This window comes from Arvicanthis niloticus, chromosome 27 (assembly GCF_011762505.2).
Source record: "Arvicanthis niloticus isolate mArvNil1 chromosome 27, mArvNil1.pat.X, whole genome shotgun sequence".
Taxonomy (NCBI): Eukaryota; Metazoa; Chordata; class Mammalia; order Rodentia; family Muridae; genus Arvicanthis; species Arvicanthis niloticus.
The window spans coordinates 4,517,117-4,542,426 of NC_133435.1; the positions used below are offsets into that span (position 1 = coordinate 4,517,117).

The following is a 25,310-nucleotide window of genomic DNA, read 5'->3' on the forward strand; positions in this document are numbered from 1 at the left end:
ACAGGCAGAAAGCACCATGATGGAACACTCAGATGCTGGGGGTAGGAGGGCGAGTGTACATCTGTCTCTGTTTGCACACTGCAAGGTCTCTGTCTTCTGCTTGGACAACCACCCTCTAACCCCACCTCAGCAGGCTGCTGGCGGCTTAGAGGCCTGATACCCAGGGTGGGATTTACATTTCTAGTGAAGGTCCAGGGAAAGTTGAAGTGTGAAGGCCTGAGGGCTCTGCTTCATGGATTCCTCATTAAAATTTAGTCTCTGCCAGTAAGGCTCAGTCATCCTGAGTCACAGACCTTCAGGCAGGTCCACAAATTATCCTGAGTTTCTCCAGGCAGTTCTTAGGGAGGGACTAACTCCAGGAAGCTGGCTAAGAAGGCCCTCAGCACAGTGTGTGTGTGTGTGTGTGTGTGTGTGTGTGTGTGTGTGTGTGTGTGGTGGGGTGATAAGGAGTTTCCGAAGGAAAGTCCCGCTCTTGGTTCTTGCTGCCTGCATGCTTTCAAATTCTTCAAAGGACCTGGCCCAGTGACTTTTCAAACCTATTTTTACAACCTGGAACACATTTTCTGGACAGAATCATATGTAGTCACTGACATAAAAACGTGAGGAGGAGGAGGATAGTGTTTGGCACTGCCCTGCTTCTGAGTGTCACAGTACAATTTGGTCTGGCCTGGGCTACAATCTACAACTGGAATTTGGTACAGGGTGAATTGGCCTTTCAGGGTACCCACAAAGCATTTCTTCTTCTAGCTGTGCTCACTCAGCTGTTTGGGGTGGAGGTTGGGGACTTCCCCCACCCCCTGCTTGCATTCCTCCTTGGGGAGAGGCAGGAAGATCGGGAAGCCCAGCTTGTCAGTGCAAGGCAGGCAAATCACAGAAGGTCAGTGGTTAAGGTCTCACTTTGGTCATCAAAACAGAAAGATTTCCCTTGTGGTGCAGCAGGGCCAGGGAGAAGCCGATCTTGTGGAGACAGAAGGAAATGGCCATTTCTGAATGCAGTGTGCACGCCAAGCCTTGCCTTATTTACTTCTGAGGTGACCACAAGTGATAGGAGGGGAGGATCATGAATCCAAGGCCCATGTAGGTAGGTTACAGCAGAGTTCAAGGCCAGCCTGGGATGCTTAGAAAGACCCTCTTTGTCTCAAACAAAGCAATCCTCACTAGACTCTTGTGAGGTAGCTGTTCCTCTCTCCATGCGTCAGATCGGCACACGGAGTCCACCGGCATCTGGTGAAGCCAAGCCCATACACTGAATGGCAGCACAGCTTCATGGAGACTCATGCCTTTACAGCCCAGAACCCTGTCCTGTCTGTTATTTCTCTGCCAGTTTCAAAGGCCACAGTCTCCAGCTTCTTCACTCCTCTGTGACTGCTGATGCTCTGTGTCTTGCACACCCCCTGGGGTAGAACACAGAAGCAGTTCTATTACCCCGGATGTCCTGTTCAAATATGTCCTCCCGTCCATTTTACAGAGAAGGGCACGGCAAAGGAACGTTTGGAGTTTTACCAAGAAGAGTAGTAAAGTCAGACCTAGAGTGCAGGCCTCTGCCTGTCCCTGCCCCCAGGCACACCATGTTGACTGCCAAGGTGACCTCTTGAGGAAGCCATGCCAATGTGGACACAGAGATACCCAGGCAGTCCAGAAAGACTCCATGATATCTCTGAAAGAGCAGTTCTTTAAGTCCAGGATGCTGGGGTGACGTGTGAGAGCAGAGAGGCTGCTGAATATTGGCATTCGTACCACTCTTCCTGGGCATTGTGTTTCTTAAAGGCTTGGCTGCAGATTTCAGTTACTGAAAGTGCATTTGCCCCTCATCCCAACACGGGCTATTTTGTCTGATTTCAGAAGGTCCAGCTGAGCAAGAGCAGGAAGTGTATGATTTCCCTCTGCAGGGCCCTTTCTCTGTGTGTATTTTTGGAATCATTTTTCATTCTGGTTCCTGTTTGCATACATCTTCTAGGAACATCTTGACTCAGGCCGAGCTTACTCCCTTTGCTATGGCACTGAGTACAGAGACTTTTAAAGCTTTATCTTTGTACCTTACTTGGCTAAGGGGCTGGGGGAGGGGCCGGACACATCCAGTTGAAAGGCTTGTACCTTTCAAGGGCGTCTTGCCATTGTAGTTACTTGGTATTTTAGAGACCGTACTTAGTGTTTTCCCGAAATGAATCCTTGCAGTTTGTACCAAGGATAACGATTGTGGAGTTTTTGTTTTGTTTTTTTTTCAGATGTGGTGGAATTTACTACCCCACTTATGAAGCTCATTTATTTAAATTTATAAATTTCTCAAATTGATAAATTGAGGTTTGGCGGGGGGGGGGGGGGAGAACCAACTGGGTTTTCTTGCTCCTTTTCATCAAGGATCTGAAACAAGATTGTGCTAAAAGGAAGGGATATTAAACCCTAAGGAGGAATGTCACCTGGGCCACTTAATAACCCCAGGAGGTAATCAGTCACCAATGAAAAGAAACCACAAAGCCTCTGGGTGGGTGGGCTTGTGTTTGTCCTTGGCATCTGTCCTCTGTCAGCCTGTACTAAGAGGTGTGGCTGGGGGACAGAGCTTCAGATCCGAAGCTGTGCTGACAAAGCCACCAGCAGCAGCTCACTGTCTTCTCCAGGGGCAGGAGGCAGGAAGGCTGCTTCTCCATTGTATTCTGCTCTTGACTGCGGAGGCTTCCAGCAAATGGACTGCCATCTGCAGAAAAGAGGCCAAGAGCCATGCACAGGGTAGCAGCAGCCGCCCTGGCCCACTCTGTTCTTCACACTTGAAACAGTGACCTCCCCAGGACTGGAAGGCTGTTCATATGCTAGTGAGCCCTGTCCACTGTCCACCTGACTTGTCACAACGACATTTCCATAGCTTCCTGTCTTTCTCTTCTTCTTTTGAGACTGTGTGGGCATGCTTTTTTTCCCCCTGTGACTTTTTAATATATTCGCTTGCTCTCTAAACAGAAAATACCACAGCTTACAATTGAGAATGAAGTGAAATTTATTTTAGAAACATGTTGCTTTTAATTTAAAAAGCGTTTTGAAAGCATCTTATTTTGTGTGTAGAAGCACAACTTAGCCTTTGTGTCCAGCACAATCAACTTATTTTAACAATTCATATACACATTTGTTTGTCTGTTTTTTGAAATGGGTCTTAATATGTAGCTCAGGCCGACCTCTGACTCAATGTGTAGCTCAGGTAAGCCTTCAACTTGGGATAATCCTACCTGAGCCTTCTTAGTCATGAAATTAGAAGCTTGAGCCACCATACTCAGTTCATACCACAGGGCCAGTACAGCAGGACAGCCGCTCTCTACTTGGGACGAAGAAAAGTAGCACTCTGGAGTGCTATGAACCACTGAGCAGGAGAAGGAAGATTTAGTAAGCACCCAGCTGACAGGCACCACACCTGCTTGGCTTCTCCCAACAATCTAGTGAGAAAAGTACTGTTTTCACGAAGTTGAGCCTTTGCATGAGAGTTGTCATTCCTGACAGAGTGTCCCCACTCATAACTGAGAGGCGGGGTGTAAACTTATTGAATGTGCAGTGTCCATTATAACTCAGTGATGCTCCAGAACCAGTAAATACTTGGTGTGTGGTCACAGGAACCAACAAGGTCCTCTTCAGGGGACACCCTCTTAGAAAGTGACGCTAGAGAGCTGGCGAAGTGCTAGCCAATCAGCTGTGAGCGTCAGAATTCAGATTCTCAGAACCCACCTGAATGCTGGATAGACACAGCAACCTGCCAGGGATTCCAGACTCAGAAATGGAGACAAGATAGAAGATCTCCAGAGCAAACTAGCTAGTGAGACTCATTGTATCAGTGAGCTCTGGGTTTGACTAAGAGACCTTGCCTCATTGAATAAGGTAGAGGAGTGAAAGAGGATGACTCTGACGTCAGCCTTATGTCTACGCATGTGTACACACATAGAAACAGACACGTGTGCGCATGTACATACATACACATACACACAGAGAGACATGCACACACATACACATACACTCACACACAGGAAAACGGAAAAAGAAAAGGAAGGAAGAAAAATAACAGGAGAGTTGGCACCAGTCTACTCCTCTGTATCTTCAGATCTTGACACAGCCTTGAAAGTGCAGCAAATTCCCAATGAACATCTTTGTTTCTTAGAGATGGGGTCTCCCTTCATAATCCAGACTGGCCTCTAACTCATAATTCTCCTGCCTCAGCCTCCAGAGTACTGAGATTACAGGCATGTACTACCATGCCTGGCATAACCATCACTTCAATTACCAAAGTATATATAATGTTTCCATCATAAAACATGAAAAATTAGAGCCACAGATTCCAGAAAAGTCCTTTAATATCAAATATGGAAACGAGGTAAAATGTGTTCTCATTAACTTCCAGCTGATTGGGGAATGCAAGCAACTGAAGTGCTAGGAGGAAAGGCCTTGGTTTGCAACCCATGCATTTATACAATAAATCAAGGCCACTGGGGATTAGAGCAGTTTGGCAGGCTCCGGTTCTAATCACTCTGTGAAACATTTGTTACACTGTGTCTTCGTCAGCTTCCCGTTGCTATAGTGAAGCACTGGAGACCGGGTAATGCATAATAAAAAGTACTTGCTTCATGGTTCTGGAGGCTGGGGAGCCCAAATGTACGTTGTGGACATGTGCTCAGTATCTAACTAGGATCTTCTTGATGCATCCTAACATGATGGAGGGAACCACATGGGGATACAGCTCGAGCGCCAGCTCAGATTTAGTTCTTCTCAGGAAGCCACGAATGCCACCATGGGAACCCTACTCATAAGTTCACCAAATCCTAGTTACTTCTCAAAGGCCCTCCTCGTGAACACAAGAACCTGGGGGTCATAATTCCAATACATGTGTTTTGGGTTATCATATTTAAACCAACTGGAACAAGGCTGTTGCCTTGCAACCAGCTTTCAGCCCAGTTCTTAGAACCCAAGCCAAGTGCTACAAACAATGAACATCACTCTCCCTTAATCTGAGTGTATATTATGCTGTCTTTCTTTCCAGAACTATAACTAAAACTGGTTAGTGAACAAAAAGATCCCATCAGCACAAGCTATAAAGGCACATCATATCCAATAACTCCTCAATCTTCACAGCAGGCCGTCTCTCTTCTTGAATTTACTCAATTAACTTGTGTCCTGACAACAAGCAGTTATTAGGTGACAATATGGTTATATTTTGTAGAAAACAAAGGCCGGCTAAACTGCCAACAAATGGCAGAGCTGCTGTTAGAACCCGGGTCTGACTGACACTGAAGCCCTCCTTTGGAGAACAACTGGCCATGAAATTGGCAATGGTGAGATTATTCTCAGCCTTGACTAGAGAGGGCAGTTCAGAAAAGAAGTAACACAGGAACTTGTTGGCTAGCTTCTGAGAGTGCAAGGGAGAATGACTCCAACTGACACAGAACATTCTTTTGATGAATTCTGTTGTAAAGGGGCAGCTAAGGAAGAAAGTGGCACCTGGAGAGAGATGACGTCAAACAAGATGAGAATTAAGATAGGAATCAGCACCTTCAATGGGAACAGCCTGGGACAAAAGAGGGCAGCAGTTTGGGTGGGAAAGGGGAAACCATGTCAGTTGGGTCTATCCTCAAGGAAACTGGCCTTCTGCCAGGGCAGATGGCTCATTCATAAACTAAGAGGGTGGGAGAGAAAAATGCACTGGGAAAACGTGGAGTGGTTGGTAGGCTGGATAGCAGAAGAAATTTAGATTTTAGGGTATGAGAAATGAAGATCTGTGCTTCATAATAAGAACACCAGAGACTGGGAGTAGACAAAGCCGGACAGTTTATATTACAATGTTTCCGAGTCCTACATGAGCCCCACGTGGCAGGCATGCTGACTGAGCCCAGAGAACAGAATTGAAACTCTAGTGGATGAGCCTTCTCCTCCCTCTGCTCTTTGGCTGAATCATCAGGAGGGGACAGCCTTATGTGGCATCCAGGGTTGGTCTTTTTCCTTGTCACGTATGTTTCTGCCTGGTTCTCAACAAACCCATCTGCAGGAGCCTCTCGACACTTTACACTCTATTCAGTTCATGCTCACCAGGCACATGACCTCGTCACATCTTCAGGTCATTAGGCAAGCTTGGCTGTTATTTTTCTATTCTAAACTTACAGTTTGGGACTTTCGGTGGAGAGAGAATGTGTGTGAGCGTGTGCGTGCCCACATGTGTGTGTAGGAATAGCTGACATAGTGCACATCACCAGGGCGCCAGGGTTTCTGGTTCACTTGTGACTAGACATAAGCCGGCTTGAGGCATCTTTGAAAAAATGAACCATTAGCATTTATTTGTTACAAGGGGACAAATAAATTGAGAAATGACAACAATGGACCTGAAACTAAGAAGGTCAAGAGGTGAGGGAGGTCATGAGGACAGTAGGTGACAGAAAGCACCCTGGGATGGTTTATTTAAATTCTGGTAGAGACAAGGAGACTTCAGACTAAATAAAGGGCTGGACTAGAAAGTTAGGAGATGTTGGTTGAAGACCAGATTGCTGGGCCTTGACATTGGGGATGGCTACTAACAATGGGGAGTTGACTGGGGGGTCAGTGATGAGAGAGCATGTCAAGGAGCTGAGCAGAGGGTGAAATGTACAAATGGGAAGGTCCAGACTGCTCATGGGAGTGTGACTGATAAGAGTAAGAACGGGCCAGATGGTAATATCTTCAAAAGGGGCGGGGGGAGGGGAGCTGTGTACAGCCAAAATGAGCAGGTACAACATGGAATATGACCTGTGATTGTCAAAGAGAGACAGGGTCAGACAGCAAGAAATTCAAAGACACCTTCAGAGAGGAGGATGAAGATAGATAGTAGCAAGCAATCTTGCTGCTGCTGAGAGCACATGGAAGGGTCTTGGGGGTTGTGTGGAGGGGGTGGAGTGGCACGTGGAAATGTGTTCACACATCATGAATTGGGAACTTCCATCATCAATGACAGGGCAACAGTCTTTAGAGGTTGGAACAATGGCTCAAGAATGGCTGCCTGGGTGGGGAAGGACAGCCTCTTCTCCAGCTCAGTGAGGAATTCAGGCTGGTGTGTCTTTCTAGTCTTCCACAGTATTATGACCCAAAAGCTGAGCATGACACAGGACCTCCTAGCTGCTACAGCTACTGCTCTGGTCACTTTGAGCTCATGGAAGGCCTCAGAATCTTTGAACTGGCAACTGCCAGTTCTTTAAGGAAGAAGAGAGAACCAGGCTCCCTCCCTCCATCCCTCTCTATCACCGATAGGTAGAAAGAGGGGGTCATCTGCTGTGGAGCTCTCTCTCTGGAGCCCCTCAGACCCCAAACACTAGACCTGTCCTGGCAGAGCCATCAGTCACGCAATGGGGAAATACAGTGTGTCTATACACACTACTCAAGGATCCAAACAAGGAGAGTCCTGTAGCCAGACGCTAGACAGACAGTAGTTACAACGTTCAGATGGAAACATCTGCTTCTCCATTCTACTTGAAACCAGTCAATGTGTGCTAAAGAAAGAGGCCATTCTCACTCTCTGCCTGTCATAATAGGAAAGTCGGACTCTGTATGTCTGTCTCAAGTTACTACGTTTCTGCTTCTTTGCCCATGAAATGGAGACCAAATTACTTGGCTTATTTAAACCAAGTGGTCTCTTATGAGGAGAGACTAATACTCAGGCTATAGAGCTGGATGTAGGTTAAAAATAAGGATGGATGGAAGAGGGCATAGGAAGTCTGCCCTGCCTACTTCTACGATAGTGTCCGGCTCTGAAAATCCCCTTGCGACCACTGGGTACGAGGAGGAGTGCAGACCCAATGCAGAGGAGAAGGGAACCCGTTCAGAGCAAGCAAGTCTCTCATTTTAAATAAATGAGCAAAAGGGTTAGGGTGCTGGAGGATATCCTTTATCAGGGAGTGGGGAGTCAGCGCGTGTGTCTCGTGATACCCACGGTAGCCTAGCAACCGGCAGGGATGCACGCAGGCTGTGGGGCCGGGTGGGCGCAGCTCTCGGCACTCGTCGCGGCCGCCGAGCGTCCAGGAGCACCCGTGCTCACGGGAAAACTTTCGGTTGTCGGCGCGGGCCGGCAGACATAGCGATGCGCCATAGGGGCTGAGGACAGATGATGGGGTTGCAGCCCCACTCACTGGGAGCTACGAGATCCCAACCAGCGGAAAGTCGATGCGCACCTGCGGGCTTCAGGATGAGTGCCTCTAGGCAGAAGGGTTCCCCAAGTTTCTTCACCGAGTCCTCGCATTCAATGGATTAGGCGGTTTGAATTCCTTCTGGATTCAGATTCAGTCTAATCGCTAGAGAGAGAGAGAGAACCCCGCGCTTTTCTAAGGGAGCTGAGCTCTCCAGAATTCCTGATTTATTGGCCCCCAATGGTTGCAGAGACTCAGTTTTTTTTGTTTTCTGCTTTCCTTCTTCCCCCCCAGAGAGTGATTTTGTGGACACCGCTCCTGCATCTTTCAGCCCGGAGGAGTTAGGTAAGTCTGGCCTTTCCTCTTTTCTCCCCACTACCAGAATTCCTCCGGAACCTCATGGTTCTTGGTTGGAGAAGACCAGGTGACATACCTGCGTGCAGACTCCATTCTCTGAAATTGGCCTCTTTGTGCCACCGCCCTTTGCTTGCTCGGAGCACTTTAGGGATGGCTCACAGACATGTGTTGCCTCCAGATCATTGTTTCTTGTAACACTGCAGACTTCCAAATCTGGTTTCTGTGAGCATCTTGAACCCCTGCCCAGGAAGTTGCTGGTGTATGCGTCTGTCTTGCAAGGTAACCAATAGAGAAAGACCCTGTAAGGGTTTATTCTTTCTCTGGAAGATGCCATGTGCTCATTAAATTACAGGTCCTAGGGGCACCCTTTCTCCCTGGTGTTCACTTATTTAGTCTGTAGGTATTGGGAATGGAACCTTGCATCCTTCCATGCCTGTGGCTGTTAGAGATGCATGCATGGTCTGTGGATAGGGGACAGAGACAGACTTCCCTGTGTGATGAGAAGGCAGCAGTCTCAGATCCCTGTTGGCAGCCTCACTTGGTGGCCTGGCCTCCTTTCTCTTGCTCTGCATTTGTTCAGTTGCTGGAAGCCTGGTTTGTCAAGGCTTTTCTGGTTGTTCTCTTATCACTGGCCTCAGAGCCCTGCCTTGAAATAAAAAGATTTGAGGGGATGAGGTAGCAATAGCAGAGAAGAGAAATTACCCACAGAGCAGTGTTTGTCCTTCTCAGAGCCAGAGACTTACGTACGTGTGTGTGTGTGTGTGTGTGTGTGTGTGTGTGTGTGTTGGGGTGCAGGGGGCCTGCCTTGTCCTGGTATAATATGTATTTATGGTACACCATAGCACTGGGAGTGAAATCCCATCCGAGTCGCAATGTGCATTCACTTCTTGGAGCCAGGGCATTCAAAATAGATCAGAAGGATAAACATGGTGACTCACGGCTGAAATCCCAGCACTTCGGATGCTGAGACAGGATGATCACTGTGAATATGAAGCTAGTCTGGACTACAGCATGAGACCCTGTCTCCAGAATAAGGAAGAAGAAGAAGAAAAAAAAAAAAAAGTAAAAGCAACTTGTCAAACAAACAAAAGGTCTGGTTACCAAGGCTGCATCCTGAGATAGAGAGAGAGGTTTGTCTGTGCAGAAAACTGGTTCACAGAGGTTGTAAGGCTGCTGCATCTCTGTAGATGGAACCTCAGACTGGAACAATTGAGCAAAGCTGGTTTTCCAGGCACAGTGGAGAAGCCTCTTTGTAAATGCAAATGATGTGCAGGCCACTCTCCAGAAGGGGTTTGTTAGAGGGAAGGCACTGGGTTATGTTTTCCACGTGCCCTTTAGCACGGATGTCACCCGTGCTCCAGGCCACAGTATGGGAGATGCTATTCAGCGCTTCATGCTGGAGCTGAGCAGAAGCAATGGGAAGCCGGGCGCTGCTTGCTCAGAGGAAGGTGGCTATGAGTAGTCTGTGCTAAATGATGGTTTGTGTTTCTGGAGGCTCAGGTGTTGCTCCACTCTCATCTCCACATCTTCTTCTGGGATTAACAGACTGGACTGCCCTGCCCAGCCACTAATGAAGGGAGGCAGCTCCCCAAACAGGCAGTCAACACTGAAAAAAGTGTCCTTCCCCCCCCCCCCCCCTCTTTAATTTAGAGTAAGAAAATAACCTTTCTTCTTCTTCAGCTCTCCTGAGAGACTAGGCAGTGTTCTCAGGCAGAGATGAGGGCGGCTTTAGGGTGTGGGTTGCAAACAACAATGGTAACAGTAACAAAAGCCATCTGTAAGGCTGGACAGTTTGTAAACCACAGAAACCTATTGGTTCTGATTACGCCCTCTGGAGTCTTCTGCTTCCGATTTCCTAAGTTGCTGTGAGGTACTGGAAGCCGAAGCTGAAGGTGTCTGTTGGATGTGTTCATACTCCAGGCTAGTTTAGTACCCAACATCCCCCAGGGGCTTGTCTTCCCTGACAGAACTGCTCACTGGATGAGTCTGTGTTATTTCCACATGAGATTCAGGTCTGAGGGAGTTCTTGTTTCTCCTCTGGGAAGGGGCATGGCAGTTTCTGGCACCTTGCTTAGGCACAGCAGGGAAAACACCCTCCTAGAACAATGAGCTCGCCTAGCAGCTGTGCTTTCTGGTGCAGAGGTTCAGCCCTGACTAGAGTATATACCAAGACGTAGAGAGAAGCTGGAAGAAAATATTTCTCTACCCACCACCCTGTTGACACTCACCGGCTAGACTTCCCACACCCAGGAATTTTCCTAACCTACGCAGATTGTCCTACCTGGTTGTCCTACCATCTAATTCAAACCTGCAGTTTCTTACCAGGCTTAGTGCAGGGTATGGGTTCAGTTCCACAAGGCTGTCTCCTCTTCAGCTGCCAATTGCAAGCAGTGGCTCTGCATTGCCAAGTGGAATCACTTGATTGCAAATTGAAGGTTCCCACAACCTTTTCCTCCAGTTCAGTAATGGCCAACAGAACTCCAGGAAATGCTTTGGTTTTATTTGCTAGGATATAATAAAGGATGTGAGTGAGCAGTCAGATGAAGATGCCCACAGGGCAAGCCATGGGAAGGGCCCAACACAGGGCTGTCTTCGAGAGTTAGGGTATACTAATTGCTAACATGAGGATGCATGCGATGGCTGACTCAGTCTCTCCAAATTTCATTTAGTGTTTTTTAGAGGGGCCCCATCTTTGTGTTGGCATAATAGGCATAATCTCCAGCCATTGTTGACCATATATATGTATGTGTGTATGATATACATTCATTTTTTTTTGTTGTTGCTGCTGCTCCTGCAATAAAACACTGTAGCCAAGAAACCTAGAGGGAAGGATTTATCTGAGCTTACAGTTCTAGATAAGGAATCCATAATGGTGGAGGAGGCAGGAGGCTTCTGGAGCAGGAATCTCCGAGATCATATTTCCATCCACATGAAGTAAGCAGAGAGCAAGATAGAAGTAGGGTGAGGCTATAAACCCCCAAACCCACCAAGTATGCAAGTGCATGATCCTTAGGCTGATACTGTTCATTCTGACCACCTTAGTCAGCTGATCTCAGTTCTGGAAGTCAGCTTGGATTCTGGGGAACTGAGATGAGCCTTATCCAACCCCAAGCTCCCAGCTTCTAAGATAGTGTTGTTCCTCTGACAGTCAGCCACCTCTGGTAGCTACGTAGGGACTGTCAGCTTGTAGTAACTAGTCTGACTAGAATAAATGTAGAAAGAGATTTTTGACACCTCCCAGGAGATTCCAAGGGCTCTTAAAAACTCTGTATCTGCAAATGGAGTGAAGAACCAAATGTCCATTCACTATTCCATATCACAACCCAGAAATCCACAAGTGCTTGGTTTGGACTGTTTTTTTATTTTTGTTGTCCATTTGAAAGACTCTTGTTTACGACATTTGAATGATGGAACTGCTTTTATCAAATGTTCCATGTAGTAACTAGACTGTTTTAATTTCTGGAAGTGTCTCTGTACCCTATCTAGCGTCCATATTTGTAAGCTTGGGTTGGTGATGAGGTCAATGACTGATTTAGTACGCTGTCCCTAGAGCAGTGTGTGGAATGGTTTTCCATCTGACGTCTCTGCTGACAGACCCACTACTTTCTTAGCATATGATTGGAAGTCAGTTTAACCTCTGAAATTTTATAGAAATCTGCTAACAGACTAAGAGTTATTCTCACTGTTGCAGAAGGCAGGTTTCCCTAAGATGTAATTTAGTCACCCAAACAAGAGTTTTTGAAAAGGCAACAGAAAAAGGAATGTTACACAGAAGGCTGTGATGACAGAGGTTCCAGGCACCCTCCTCCCTGTTGGGGTACTGTTTTCCTTGGAGGGAAATTGCCTTTCTGGAGCCTTCCTTTAGGTAAGTTAGATGGCTCTTTGTGGGAGAGGATAGAAAGAGTGTGTGAGACTTGGAACCAACCTATGTCAGGGTCTGAGAAAAGATGCAGTCGATGATGGTTGGGACAGTTGTGAAAATATGACCCAGAGTGAGGAAGCAGAAAGCAGACAGGAAATGTTCTCAAGTTATCAGATTTCAAGGTACAGTGACAGTTCCTCCAGTAAGGCTCTACCCCCATAACATTCCAAAAACAGCACCAGTGGAACCAAGTGTACACACATGAACCTCTAGGACTTTGCACATTGAAACGAAAGCACTAGCCGGGCAGTGGTGGCACACGCCTTTAATCCCAGCACTTGGGAGGCAGAGGCAGGCGGATTTCTGAGTTCGAGGCCAGCCTGGTCTACAGAGTGAGTTCCAGGACAGCCAGGGCTACACAGAGAAACCCTGTCTCAAAAAAACAAAAACAAAAACAAAACAAAAGAAAAGAAAAAAAAAAGAAAGAAAAGAAACCACAGCACTCTGCTTAATTACCTCTAAGTGGCTCTCCTGTAGACTAGGCCCTTGGCATGACACAGGAAGATTCTCAGACACACATCCTCCCACCCACTACAGCATTCTAGCTGTGTTGGCCAGCTCCGGAATTCCCTTAGTTCTCTCAGCCTGCATGGCCTTCTTCTTTTTTCTCCCCTGTGCCTTAGGTCCATCTTTCAACTGTTTCCATGTGCCATACCTCCTAAGATGTCTTAGTTATTTTTCTATTGCTGTGAAGAGACACCTTGACCAAGGCAACTAGGAAGAAAGAGTGTATTGGGACTTATAGTTTCAGAGGATGAGTCCATGACTTTACTGAGGGGGATGACAACAAGCAGGCAGACATGGTGCTGAAGCAGTAACTGAGGGCTTCCATCTGATCCACAATCAGGAGGCAGAGAGAGTTCAGGGGAAAGGAAACTAAGAGACTGGGGTGAGCTTTTGAAACCTCAATGTCTACCTCCAGTGACACACCTCCTCCAATAAGGCCACGCCTCCTCCAACAAGGCCACGCCTTCTCCAACAAGGCCACACCTCCTAATCCTTCCTGAACAGTTCCACCAACTGGGGATTACCATTCAGATACACGAGCCTATGGGAGCCACTCTCATTCAAATCACCACGTAACAGTTCTTGGCCTTAACTGAACATTAACATCAAAATCATTTCAAATCCTGAAATCAGTTCATATTCTTGGATTTCTGCAATACAATCCTTGGAGGGAAGGGGAGACCCAATAATCAAAGTTGTTTTGTGTTGTTGCTTTGTACTGTCCAGTGTACACTCAAAGTTGACATCACTATACATTTTGCAGACAAAGATGGCTGCCCCTTCATCTTTACAACAGTGCTGGTCATATACAAATCTTTAAAAACTGCTTATTGAATAGGTGTGGGGAGGAGAAGCCACCATGTGGGGCTTCCTTTTTCTGTTAGTTCTAGATCACTAAGATTGATTTTCACTTGATGCAAAAATATCATGAGATACACCTGAGGGTGGTGACAAGGTCATGTGATTCCTCTTTTTATTGTCCTCTTGATTGGATTAAGAGATACTTAGGACATTACTAGGCATACCCTTGGATGTGTCTACGAGAACATTTTAATATTCCTTGGAATGACTGGTTAACTTAGGGAAAAGACTTACCATGAAGGTAGATCATCCTGTGGGTTGGGTTCCTGATTGAATCCAAAGGGAGAAAGAAGGAAACTAGATGATCCTTTTGCTGCTTCTCCACAGCTGAGATGTAAGCAAACAGCTTCAGCCAACATCTCTTCCCTCCATGATGAACTACATCCTCATCCTGGGACAATGTAGTGATGGAGGGAGCTGGATTCTTGTAATCTGTGATCTACTGGCTATCTTCTTTATGAATTCCTTGGGATTATCCATTTATTCTGTATCTTTCTTTCTTTTTTTGGGGGGGGGGGGTGGTTTGAGACAGGGTTTCTCTGTGTAGTCCTGGCTGTCCTGGAACTCACTTTGTAGACCAGGCTGGTCTCGAACTCAGAAATCCACCTGCCTCTGCCTCCCAAGTTTAAAGATTAATCCCTTTAATCTGGGATGAAAGGCGTGCGTCACCACCACCCGGCTATTCTGTATCTTTCAAACTGACATTTTAGACTCTAATGTGCTAGTCTGCAGGAATACATACTTATTTTAGAAAAAAAAAAAAAAAAAAAAAAAAAAAAAAAAAACCCTGGACATTGGGAAGAAACTCACTGGCACCCAGAGTAAGCTGTCCCCTATTCTTCGTTTCCTGATTGCTTGTCCTGTGTGGTGGCTTCTTGCTCTGGAACCCTGTATGAGCTCCTTGTCTGAGAGCTGTTGTCTGCTCGGGTCTGGTGAACAGCCCTGGGAGAGTAGAAGACGAGGTTCCTGAGACCAGGCTTCTTGGGAGCCATAAGCCTTAACTCCCCCGTGGGCGAGTGTCATGAGAAAGGGTTTTCTTGTGCTATTCTTGCCTGCGATATCCAGGCAGGATGTGTGGGACCAGTTGGGGGAGGGGGTGGGGGGGGGAGGAACAAGATAGCATTTGTGTAACTTTCTTAAAATAGGAACTTAAATGTTTATCCACCACACCATCTTTCTCAAATGAGAAAAGCGTTCGGAGCTCTGTATAAAAGCCTGTATGTTTGGTTCAGGATAGGCTGAACCCCAACACCAGTGGCATAACAGACCAGAGTCCTGTTTCTGGTTTGTGATCTAGCATTGGGGTGGCCCTAATGCTTTCCTCTCTTGGTGTCACCAAGTGTAGGGAGTTGTAAACTCCACTGGATTCTCTGTGTCCATTTAACAAAGAAGTGAGTCAGGAGTGCTAGGGACGCTCACTCTTGACAATCCTGTCTGAAGCTAAAAGTTCTCTTTCCCTCATATCCAGCTGAGAAACAGCTCCATCATCTCACCGAAGGATGGCTTGATGGTCCAGTTTAATTTGGAACAGGAAGGACAGGGCATCTCCTGCACAGATGGGCACTATTTGTTGCTCAGACTGTGGCTTGAGTCTCACTTTGGCCACACATAAGCTTGGCATCTTTGTTAGGTGGGCGGCTCTCACAAAGACAAACATGCAAATGCTTAAACAGGGTCCAGGCTAATTTCCCTTTCCCAGCAAACATCAGCAGTCCTTGACTGGTAAGGGCAGCTTCTCGATGCTCTGGCTCTTCAGGGATGTTCCACCGAGTGGCCAGAAGGAGCTGGTGCTGCTTCCACAGGTCAGAGAGACAGAAAGGAGGAGGCGCAGCACGTAGCCTTCCTCTTGGACAATACAACCCGAACCTCAGTCCCATTGCCGTGACAGCTGCAAGCAGGCTGAAAACTGGATGGGAAAGGTCATCTCATCAGAATGGTTGGGCAGAGTACAGAGAGAAAGTGGTGAACTTGCTGGCAAAAATCTTAACAAATTACAGGCAGTGTGTCTTAGAGGCTAAGAGTGTGGACCAGAGACATACTGTGTAGGTCTGGATATTAGCTTATGTCTTACATGCCTTTGATCTTGGGCTGGTTCATCCCTACCCACGTTGCATAATCTGTAAGGTCATGTGCCAGCTGTTTTCAAACATATTTCCAAAGCTACTCATCACCCTTTCCACTCTGTTCTGTGCCTGGGAGACTGTCTCTCTGCATTTCTAGGTTTCTACCTGGACTGGGCTAACAAGGGGTTCTGGATGCAAATGGGATGGGGTTGGAGATATCGGGGAGTGTCTCTTAATCCAACCAAGATAGAACTTCAGATTAGCTATCACAGGGATGGGAATATTCCCCCACTGTGACCAGAATGGGTGACTCCTTCTAACTCTTTGCTTTTCCTTAGCCTTGATCATTACAATCTGCTAAGTTGTCCCTTCTTCAAATTCCCTTCAGTCATTCTTCTTGAACCTCGGCTGATGCAGTAGGAGAATAGTACTGACCTTGGGCTGTAGTGGCGAGCAATATCTAAACTCAGTAGCTGACAGCAGCAACTCACGTTAGACATCTTCCTGGTCCAAGGTAGGTAGGTACTCAGACACTTTCTAGCATGATCTGAAAATTGTAAACATTTAATTTTTTTTACATACATATTAGATAATATTGCCACTTGACACCCTTTTCCCGCTCTGTGTCAAGAGAGTGTGCTGAGACTCAAGAGATCATGTGCAGATCTGTTCTGGGTGAAATGCTTCGCAGATCGGGTCTAATCTGTTCCATTTATAGGAGATGAACAAAGAGAAGAAGGCACAGAGCTTTTAAACTCTTGTTCTTCACACAAGGGAGCCATACCAGCTCAGCAGAGTGGGATTTCAGTGACACTCCATGTTGATATCCCCAATACAACAATTTCCAAGGATTCATCAGGCCACATGACTTAAGGAGTCATGGCTTCCTTTCAAGTTACCCTCCAGTTTAATGTCCTGGACTCCTCAGAAGAGGATGCTGGCCATTGTAACAGCATCATGCCCAGAGATCACAAAGCCAGTTAGCATCATGATGAACAGACCATGTCCTTTCTCCTGCAAAAACTGGTGATCATTCAATGCTGGCAATGGCCTTTGGTGTCCCTGCTCACATCCAGACTGAGAGCCTTGGTCTTGGTTTACTGAGTGCCTAGGTAGTTCACATTGACCTGTGTTCTCCTGGTTGTGGGCATGTAGATTTGGTACCCTGGGTCCCCTCCAAGTCTCAGAAAGGGCTTGGTTTTCCTGATAACTGCAGAAACCCAACTCATCCTGGGGATTGAGATCTACTTGGCCATCTGCCTAGCTCCACGCTCTCCTCCAACTCCACCCCTGGATCCACCCCAGCTATCTCCACCCCTTGGAAGCCTGTCTGTCCAGCTGTCCTCCTCGGAAGCATCAGATGGAGCTTCTGAGAGAGAGGGAGGGAGATTTTACTCCAGATGAACTTTTTCTCCTAATGATTGACAGTGGAAAATTCAGTTCCCTTCACAGGAAACCTCACCCTCCCACAGGGTGTGGTCCAGCCTCCGGGCTCCAACAGAACAATCACAGAGGGAGGACTCCACATGATTACTGTTGCCCACACTGAGCAGCTCAGTTTCTGGTGATTTATCTTTCTGGCCATAGCAGCCCTTTCATCCTCAGACCAACTCAGTAAAGCCCATTAAGACATTGCCATTTTATGGAGAAGAAAGTGGAGACTCGGAGAAATAGAATTATCTGCGCTACTTAGAAGGTTAGACATATAACCCTTGATTCTGGAGCCAATCTCAGTTTCCTGGGGTGAGGAGTGCACCTTATTCTTTTGGGGAGATTCAGTTGGGAGTTGGATAAAACAACAACAACACAGGCACACACAGAGAGACACATGCACACACTCATCCATTCCATATGTGTGGACTCAATCACTTGTGGGCAGATTATTTTTCTGTGCCTGTATTGAACATGTGCAAGTGTTTTCATTATTCCTGAAACAGCACAGTGCAATAGCTTTTAACAGTGTTTGCCAGCGTCAGATGTTGCCAGCAACCTAGTGATGATTTAAAGTTAGGAGGACAGGTGTGGGTTAGATGCAGAATCATACCATTTTACTTTAGGAGCTTGGGCCTTGGGCGTCATAGATTTGGGGTGGTGGTCCTGATGCCGCTTCTTCCAAATATGGTGGCAGGGATGGTTGCATCTAGCAAGGGGCCTGGTCGTATGTGGCTGTTCAGGACACAGTTGTAGATGGCAGTTGTTCAGAGCCATATTGTTGTAGACCATCCAACAATAACCAGTATGCCCCAGAGGGATTTTTCTGACAGGGTGTAAAGCAACAGTAGAGAAACTTCTCTAAGATTCCTGTGTTTCTGCACAGGGCCTCGGAACTCAAAATCCTTCATGACTCCTGGTGATGCTGACACACCTGTAAGGGAAAGCAAACTTTTTTGAACTTTAGGGTTTGGGGGATTACACTGCTGGAATGTGGTGAAGGGTGGGGTGTGGGCTCAGCAGGGATAAAAGGAATCCTTGCCTGCCCCCAAATTTGTTCACAAAGTGATGGTACAGCTTGCTCAGGAGGTGACAGTCCCAGCTGGGAGAAACAATGGGCTGAGAAGGCCACATATTCCAGACGATGAGTGGGTGTCCACTTTGGAAAAAAAAAAAAAAAAGAAAGAAAAAAGAGCAAGGGAAGAATATGGAATTATGGGATAAGCATACAGAGGGAAGAAAAGAGCCTTTCCTCTGCCAGGTAGAAGTTTCTAGAAGGAATGAATAGGACAGTGGCCAGTTGCTCTGTGGAGTGTGCCACCATGGAAATGTTGGGACTGAATCAATTGGCATGTAGTGACCGTGGTGGTGAGCAGAGTGTCAAAGAGTGTGAGTAACCAGCCTGATCTTTTCTAGGGTGCTATGACCACGGTTCTGGGGCACGCTCTTGCTCTTTCCAGATTGTGCCCTGTTGGGTGTCTCACACCTGCTCGGTTTTACCGGGTGGACACGTTAGGCTGACTTGCTGCCCACCTGGTGCCCTTGCTTCCCCCTTGTCCCCTCTTCTCTCTCTTCTCCCCCTCCAGCCCCTTCTCTAGCTCGTTCCCTGCCCATCGTAGTTTCTGTGCTTAGCCACCGTTGGCTCAGGCCAGGCTCCTCTCCTTTCCCTACTCCTTCCTTCCTTCCCCTTTCCATCCTAAGTTGGATGCCGTCCTAAGGCTCCCTGCCAGAAAGTGGAGCAGGTCAAATTATGAAAGGGGATTTAAAAAAGAATGTTCTTTGGCAAAATGGGGGAAACAGATGTTCAGTGCTGGCATGCCTGTCTCTCGCTGTCTGCTGCAGCAGGATTTCTGGAGATGTGCATTCATCCCCAGGCACAGACATGCGTTTATTTCAACACCAAATGCATCCGAATATTTATTTCTCCTTAATGCTCTTTCTCTCTGTAACCTTCGAGCCCTCAGATGTACTCTGCATAGGATTACTGGCCACCTGGCAGAAATGCCATTTTCTACTTCTTTTTTAAAGCTTTTAAAATACAGGTCAGCTGCCCACCTCTGTACCTGCGTCTAGGTTACTCCTTAACAGGAAGTAATTTATGACTGGTTCTTGACAGCAGAGGAAGGAGTCTGGGATTAGGACCCCGGGCTGCTTCGGGGACTGAGGTGAAGTATCAGTTTGGTTTGGTGATAAGGAAGGTGATATGGTCTGCCGCTGAGAACTGGCGTTCGAGACCAGCTAGTCTAGCCTCAGATTGTCTATGAGGTTAAGAATGCCCTTGGTTCTCCTGTGTCTGCCTCCTAAGTGCTGAGACTACAGATGTGTACAACTGGGCCTGGCTCACTGTTGCTGCCCACCAGGAAATGAGAACGGTCTACTGTGGGCTGGCCAGCTTATTTATTTATTTATTTATTTATTTATTTATTTATGGATCTCATGTAGCCAAGCCTATCCTCAAACTCAGTATGAAAGCTAGATGTCTTGGTTAGGGTTTCTGTTGCTGTGATAAAACACTATTACTGAAAGCACCTTGAGGAGGAAGGAGCTATTTCAGCCTGGACCTCTCAGGTCACGCTCCATCTCTGAAGGAGGGCAGGGCAGGAACTCAAGGCAGGAACTGAAGCAGAGGCCATGGAGGAGTGCGGCTCACTGGAGTGCTCCCCATGACTCACTTACCCTGCTTTCTTATGCACCCCAAGACTACCTGCCCAGAGCTGGCAGAACCCTCCCACATCAGTCACTAGGACCAGTACCCCCACAGACTTGCCCATAGGCCAATCTTGCAGAGTATTTTCTCAATCAAGGAAAAGGTCCTCAATTTGTGTCAGGTTGATCAAAGCACTAGGACACTGAGGGTGACTTTGACATCCTCTTTGGGACTCTTTCCTCTGAGTGCTTGGATTACAGCTGTGCGTCACCATGCCTGGTTTTATGTGGTGTTGGAGATCAAACCCATGGGTTCTTTGTGCTAAGGGAACACTCTACCAACTGGGCTACCTCCTCCAGCCAACTTTTCTCCTCGAGTTCAAGCTTTCCCTTTCGAACTTTACAAGCTGTGCCCCCCACCTAACCCACTCTTGGACTCAAAGGGAGACTGCAAACTGCTGGCTTGCTCTGGAAATAGGAATCAGACAGCTCCAGGTCAGACAGGCCCTTGTGTGGATTAACCACAGGTGCCCAAGAGCTAGGCCTCCTTCAGGGATGTCTGTCTTGTTTTTAGAAGCTCATGTGTGCTTGCAGTTTTTTACACAAAAATGTGTATCGGCATTAGGAATGGAACAAAACATTATTTCATGGAAAGAGGACAAGCGGCCATTGCCTTCCTCAGGTGAGATACAATTACAGGGCAGAAGTAACTGAGGCTTGCTTTCCCTCAAGGAAAGATCAATATGGAGAGAAGCCCATGGACCTCTTTCTATTGAACACTGTCAATTAATTAACCAACTCTGTAGTTCTCCGCCCAGGGCAGCCTAGTGCCTAAGGTATACTTAGCGATGTCTAGAGATCTTTTTTTGTTGTTGTTTTCTTTCTTTGAAGAAACTATTTACTTTATGTGTGTGGGAGCTCTGCCTGCATGCGTGTATGTGCACCGTGGTTGTGCAGTACCTGCAGATCCAGAAGAGGGTGGATCCCCTGGGACTGGAGTTACAGATGGTTGTTAGCCACTCTGTGGGTGCTGGGAACTGAACCTTGGAATTCTACTACAGCAGCAAGTGTTCTTGAATGCTGACGGGTCTCTCTAGTCCTCTGTTTTCTTAATCAGGTGTCAAGAGGTGGTTGCTGCTGTCTCTCCAGCCACAATGCACAGAGCAGTATCCCACAACAAAAGCTACCAGCCTATGTGAGTGTTGAAGGCTGGGAAACCGCACACTAAGTCATAAATCAGAGAAATTTATTGTGAGCTTCCAGTGGTCCCAAGGTTTCTGTAGTGATAGTCTCAATACGAATCAGAATAACCTAATAATTCCAGTGCTCAATTATCTGAATGGTTACTGTGCTAAGCTCTTTATATTTACAGCTACCTGTCCTGTTCAGCATCTCCACCACCCCCCCCAACCCCCAAGGTCTGTGTTTGTAGTCAGTTTTCAGAACCAAACACCCTTTACTCTTCCCCATTTCTTCTGTGGTGTAAATACATTTTTCTCTGGCCACGATCTTATCTTCTCTGCCTCTCACGTTTTAACGGCTGCCATTATATGTTTAGTGAATATTAGGCAATAACACCCCCAGGAGAAACTGATGACACAAGAGACCAGTGTGTCACTGAGGGTGTGAAACTGAAAGCACCCAGACAAACAGGCCCATAACTCGGTGAGCCAAGCTCCCTGTGGTGGTGGTGGTAGTGCAGAGCCTGGCCATTTGTCCATCCCATGGTCCTTCAGTGAATTTCAAATGGGTACAGATTTCCAGATGATGGATTCTGTGCTGGCTGGTTTTCTGTCAACTTGGCACAAGCTCCAGACTTCTGGAGTGAAGTGAAATCCTTATTTAGAAAACTGTCTCCATCGGATGGGCCTGCGAGCACATTTGTGGAGCATTTTCTTGCTTAAAAGATTGATGTGGGAGGCTGAGCCCAGTGGATGGTGTCACTCCTGGGTCCTGAGATGTATAAGAGAGCAGGCTGAGCAAGCCATGGGGAGCAAGCCGGTAAGCAGCACTCCTCCATGGCCTCTGCATCGGTTCCTGCCCTGGGTTCCTGCCCTGGGTTCCTGCCCTGGGTTCCTGCCTTGACTTCCAGTCATGGTGGACTGTAAGCTTTGAGATTCTTCTCTAAGTTGTTTTGCTTACAGTGAATGCTCATCCCAGCAGTAGGAAGCATGCTGGGACAGATTCTGTTATGTAATGGTTTTCTTAGAAGCAGCTTTCTGACCCTTGGGCACAGTTTCCAGACTCCAAAGATACCTCCTCCTGGCTATCTGTCCACTTTCTCTTCACAAACTCCTTTCCCGTCTCCCTCTTTTCCTTCTTCCACAGGAAGGAGTATGGCCTTGATAAGGGACCCTCTCCTGCCTCTTCTTCCTTTCTCAGTACCCTGAACCTCATAGGCATCAATCCCTGAATTATGTCACCATCAACGAGTCACAAGATGGGGCAGGGCATGTGCCTGGCTCTTTAGAGGAAGCAAGCATGATGTAAGAATATGATTTTACATTTGGAAACAAGTTAAGGAAGGGAAGACAAACCGTTGTCTTTATGAAACGGAAGAGTGAATGAAAGCTTGGGGAGGGGAGCTTTTTGTCTGTGGAGAGCAGGGTAGTGCTCTTATCCAAAGAAGGCATCTGCCATGCCTGCCTGTGGGTGCCAGCCTCCTATAGTGACAGTCAGTTTACATCATCAGCTTTATCGGACTGAGAACGGCACAGGGCATTAATGAAGTGTAGCCTTTGCCTGTGATTGCCAGGGCTTCCCCGAGAGGAAGTGGAGGTACAGTGTGGGTGGCACCATCTCACAAACTAGGATTCTCACTACATAAAAGAGGGAAAGACTAAAAGACAAAGGCTGAAGCCCCTTCCTCTACTTCAGCGATACCCAGATGCGACCCAGCAGCCCCACATCCCTACTGACACGCCTTCCCACCTGCAGTGTCCTGAGCTAAAATAAATGCTTTCTCTCTTTAATTATGTCTTGTCAGGTCTTTGGTTATGGGAATGAGAAAAGTAATTAATATATCTATATGTGATATGCTTTCTCCTACATATACATACCTATGCCTAACTTATGTTATATAGAACACCTATTAAGAAATTAGTAATAATGACTAAACCAGGATAGTTATACAATATATTGTTCTATCTGGCTCACAGTGCCTTGTGTTGTACATGTAAATGGGTAGAAAATGCATGCTCCATGGTTACACTGGACAACGGACAGCAGGGAGCTCATAATACTCATACAAGGGTATTCATAAAGTTTATGGAGATTTTATTCCCAGAATTTACCATATAATAGTTTTGGAATGCTGTTGATTAGGTAAACTTAAACTACAGAAAATGGAATTACAAATAAGAAGATGTAAGTGTATATTGGTCCTTCAGCTCCAATCCTGTTGTGTCTGTGACTTTGTCTGGAATATCCTCTTCTCAGTCAGGTGTGACCAGCATACCTGTAACCCTGACACCTGAAAGGCTATGGCAGTGTCACCATGAGTTCAGGTTAGCCCTGGCTACATAGTGAGCACAGGATATTCAGAGCTGCCAAGCAAGAATCCCATCTAAAACAGAATAAATCCACCATCAAATAACAGCAATAACAAAGATCCCCTTGTCAGTCCTTGGGTCCCTTGTAGTCTTTTGTGTATGTCCACTCTCTGCCTCGACAGCGCCTGTGACTTCTGTCAGCCATCATCCTTCCTTCACTTTTAACAGAGTTCTGGTATAGCCAGAACTTGTGAAAGAATCTCCAGAGCCCCACCACCTAGTGAGCATCTAAGAAACTCATTGTGGTTCTAACATCTAAGCTGAGACGTTCTAACTTTGGAGATAGGAAATTCAAATTCCTACTTACTGAGGTTCAAAAATCACATTTTGGAAAGTACCATGGAACTCAGACTTTGAAATGATCCTTGCAGAAGCAAAAAGAAGTCATTTTAATCAAGGCTGCCTGGTTGTTTTAACAGTCATTAACTGTAACCTACAGGCTGTAGTGACATCCCAGAGGGGGCTCTGTGATTCCTCTCACGGTCTGTCAAGTCTGTGGATTCACCTTTTGTTGTCACCCTTCTCTTCCCTAGCAACCCTGGGCCTTTTTCTTTGGCTACTTGGTGTCCATCTAACAAGGCACAAGCCAATAAAGACATGGCCTGTGTGTTCAGATAGGAGCCGAGCGTGTGCGGATGGATGGATCTGCATGCTAATAAAGTATTGAATGTCCTTGGTATTTTGAAATTCTGAAGGAAAAAGAGACACTTGCTAAGTTCCTAAGATGCAGATATTGATATGTTATATCCGTGTTCTTCCCTCCCCAAGTCTGGAAGAATTTAGGCTAGAGCTCTGGTCCCACCCTAAGGCTGCAGTCATTCTCTGTGTGGATCACCTAGTAACTCACTTTACCAGTACCCTACCTGTATTCCATTGGGAGTTTCCAATATCTGTCCTATTTGGTCCCAGAAAGCACTCAAATGGGCCCACCATTCCTGGCAATTAGCAAGTGAAACCTTGAGTCATATTAGATTGGATGTTGACATTTACTGTGAGTATATAGATACCCCCTCCCCCCCCAGCACAAGTGTGAATCAGTACTTTGCTTGCTAGTTAAGACAGATTATTTATTTTAGGTAGGGTCTCAGCAGTCTCACCAAGGCTGGACTGGTATTCTGTATGTGAGACTAGACCTTGCTTCGATCCTCCTGCCTCTGCCATTCTAGAGCTGGGATTATTGACATTTACCACCGTGAAGTCACCATCATTCTATCTTATTTCTATTTGGCTCAAATGAAACATTGGACTCTACAGCGAAATGTTCTATGAAATGTTACAGAGACAACCTTGTGGGAGCTGCAGCCTTTTCTGCCAGCCCATAGTTTCTGAGCAACAGATTCAGACACATTTCATAAGAAGGACAGTCACTTTCTACGCTCAAGGTACAGATTATTAGCAGTTGAGTTAAGACACGGGGTCGGTGAAGTTGGTCTCCAGCTGGGCTGACTGCCAAGGCTGCCAAGTAGCTAGCTACTTGGAGTCAACCTGAGGAATGCAGGTGAGCTTCACCTGGTGAGCTCAGAAGATTCCTGTGCCTGCAGACTGTGCCCTAGAGAGGGTTGGAGAGCAGCCTTTGGGCTCCCCATGCCCTTTGCTTCTCCAGCCTTTTCCTCACCCTGTTTCATTTGCAAGTGTGCTTTCTTTCTGTGTGACCGGTTCCACTCTTCTCTTCTCTACACCTTTGTCCCCAACATTTCCCCCAGAAGATAGTAAGTCACTTAACATTTTCCTCAAACCAGTCTTTCGACTGTGCTCCGGATGCATTCTTCCCAGAAAGGCCTTTTCCTGTGCCTCGGGCTACAGATCTGTTGCTTGCCCATCCCCCCCACCCCACCCCCTGCCAGGATAGCCTTCTTAGAGAAAA

At 46.8% G+C, this 25,310-nt stretch overlaps 1 protein-coding gene across 2 annotated transcripts in view; it reads left to right on the plus strand.

Annotated features, from left to right (window-relative positions):
* Amotl1 (angiomotin like 1) overlaps window positions 1–25,310 on the plus strand; it is a 111,174-nt gene that overhangs the window by 19,865 nt on the left and 65,999 nt on the right. The window contains exon 3 of one of the 2 annotated variants that reach the window (XM_076926046.1): window positions 8,403–8,453. In XM_076926046.1, coding sequence (XP_076782161.1) covers window positions 8,403–8,453 — 51 coding nt within the window. Of the gene's footprint in view, window positions 1–7,931; window positions 8,454–25,310 lie in introns of those variants that run through there. The other variant, XM_076926050.1, reaches the window with a different exon arrangement.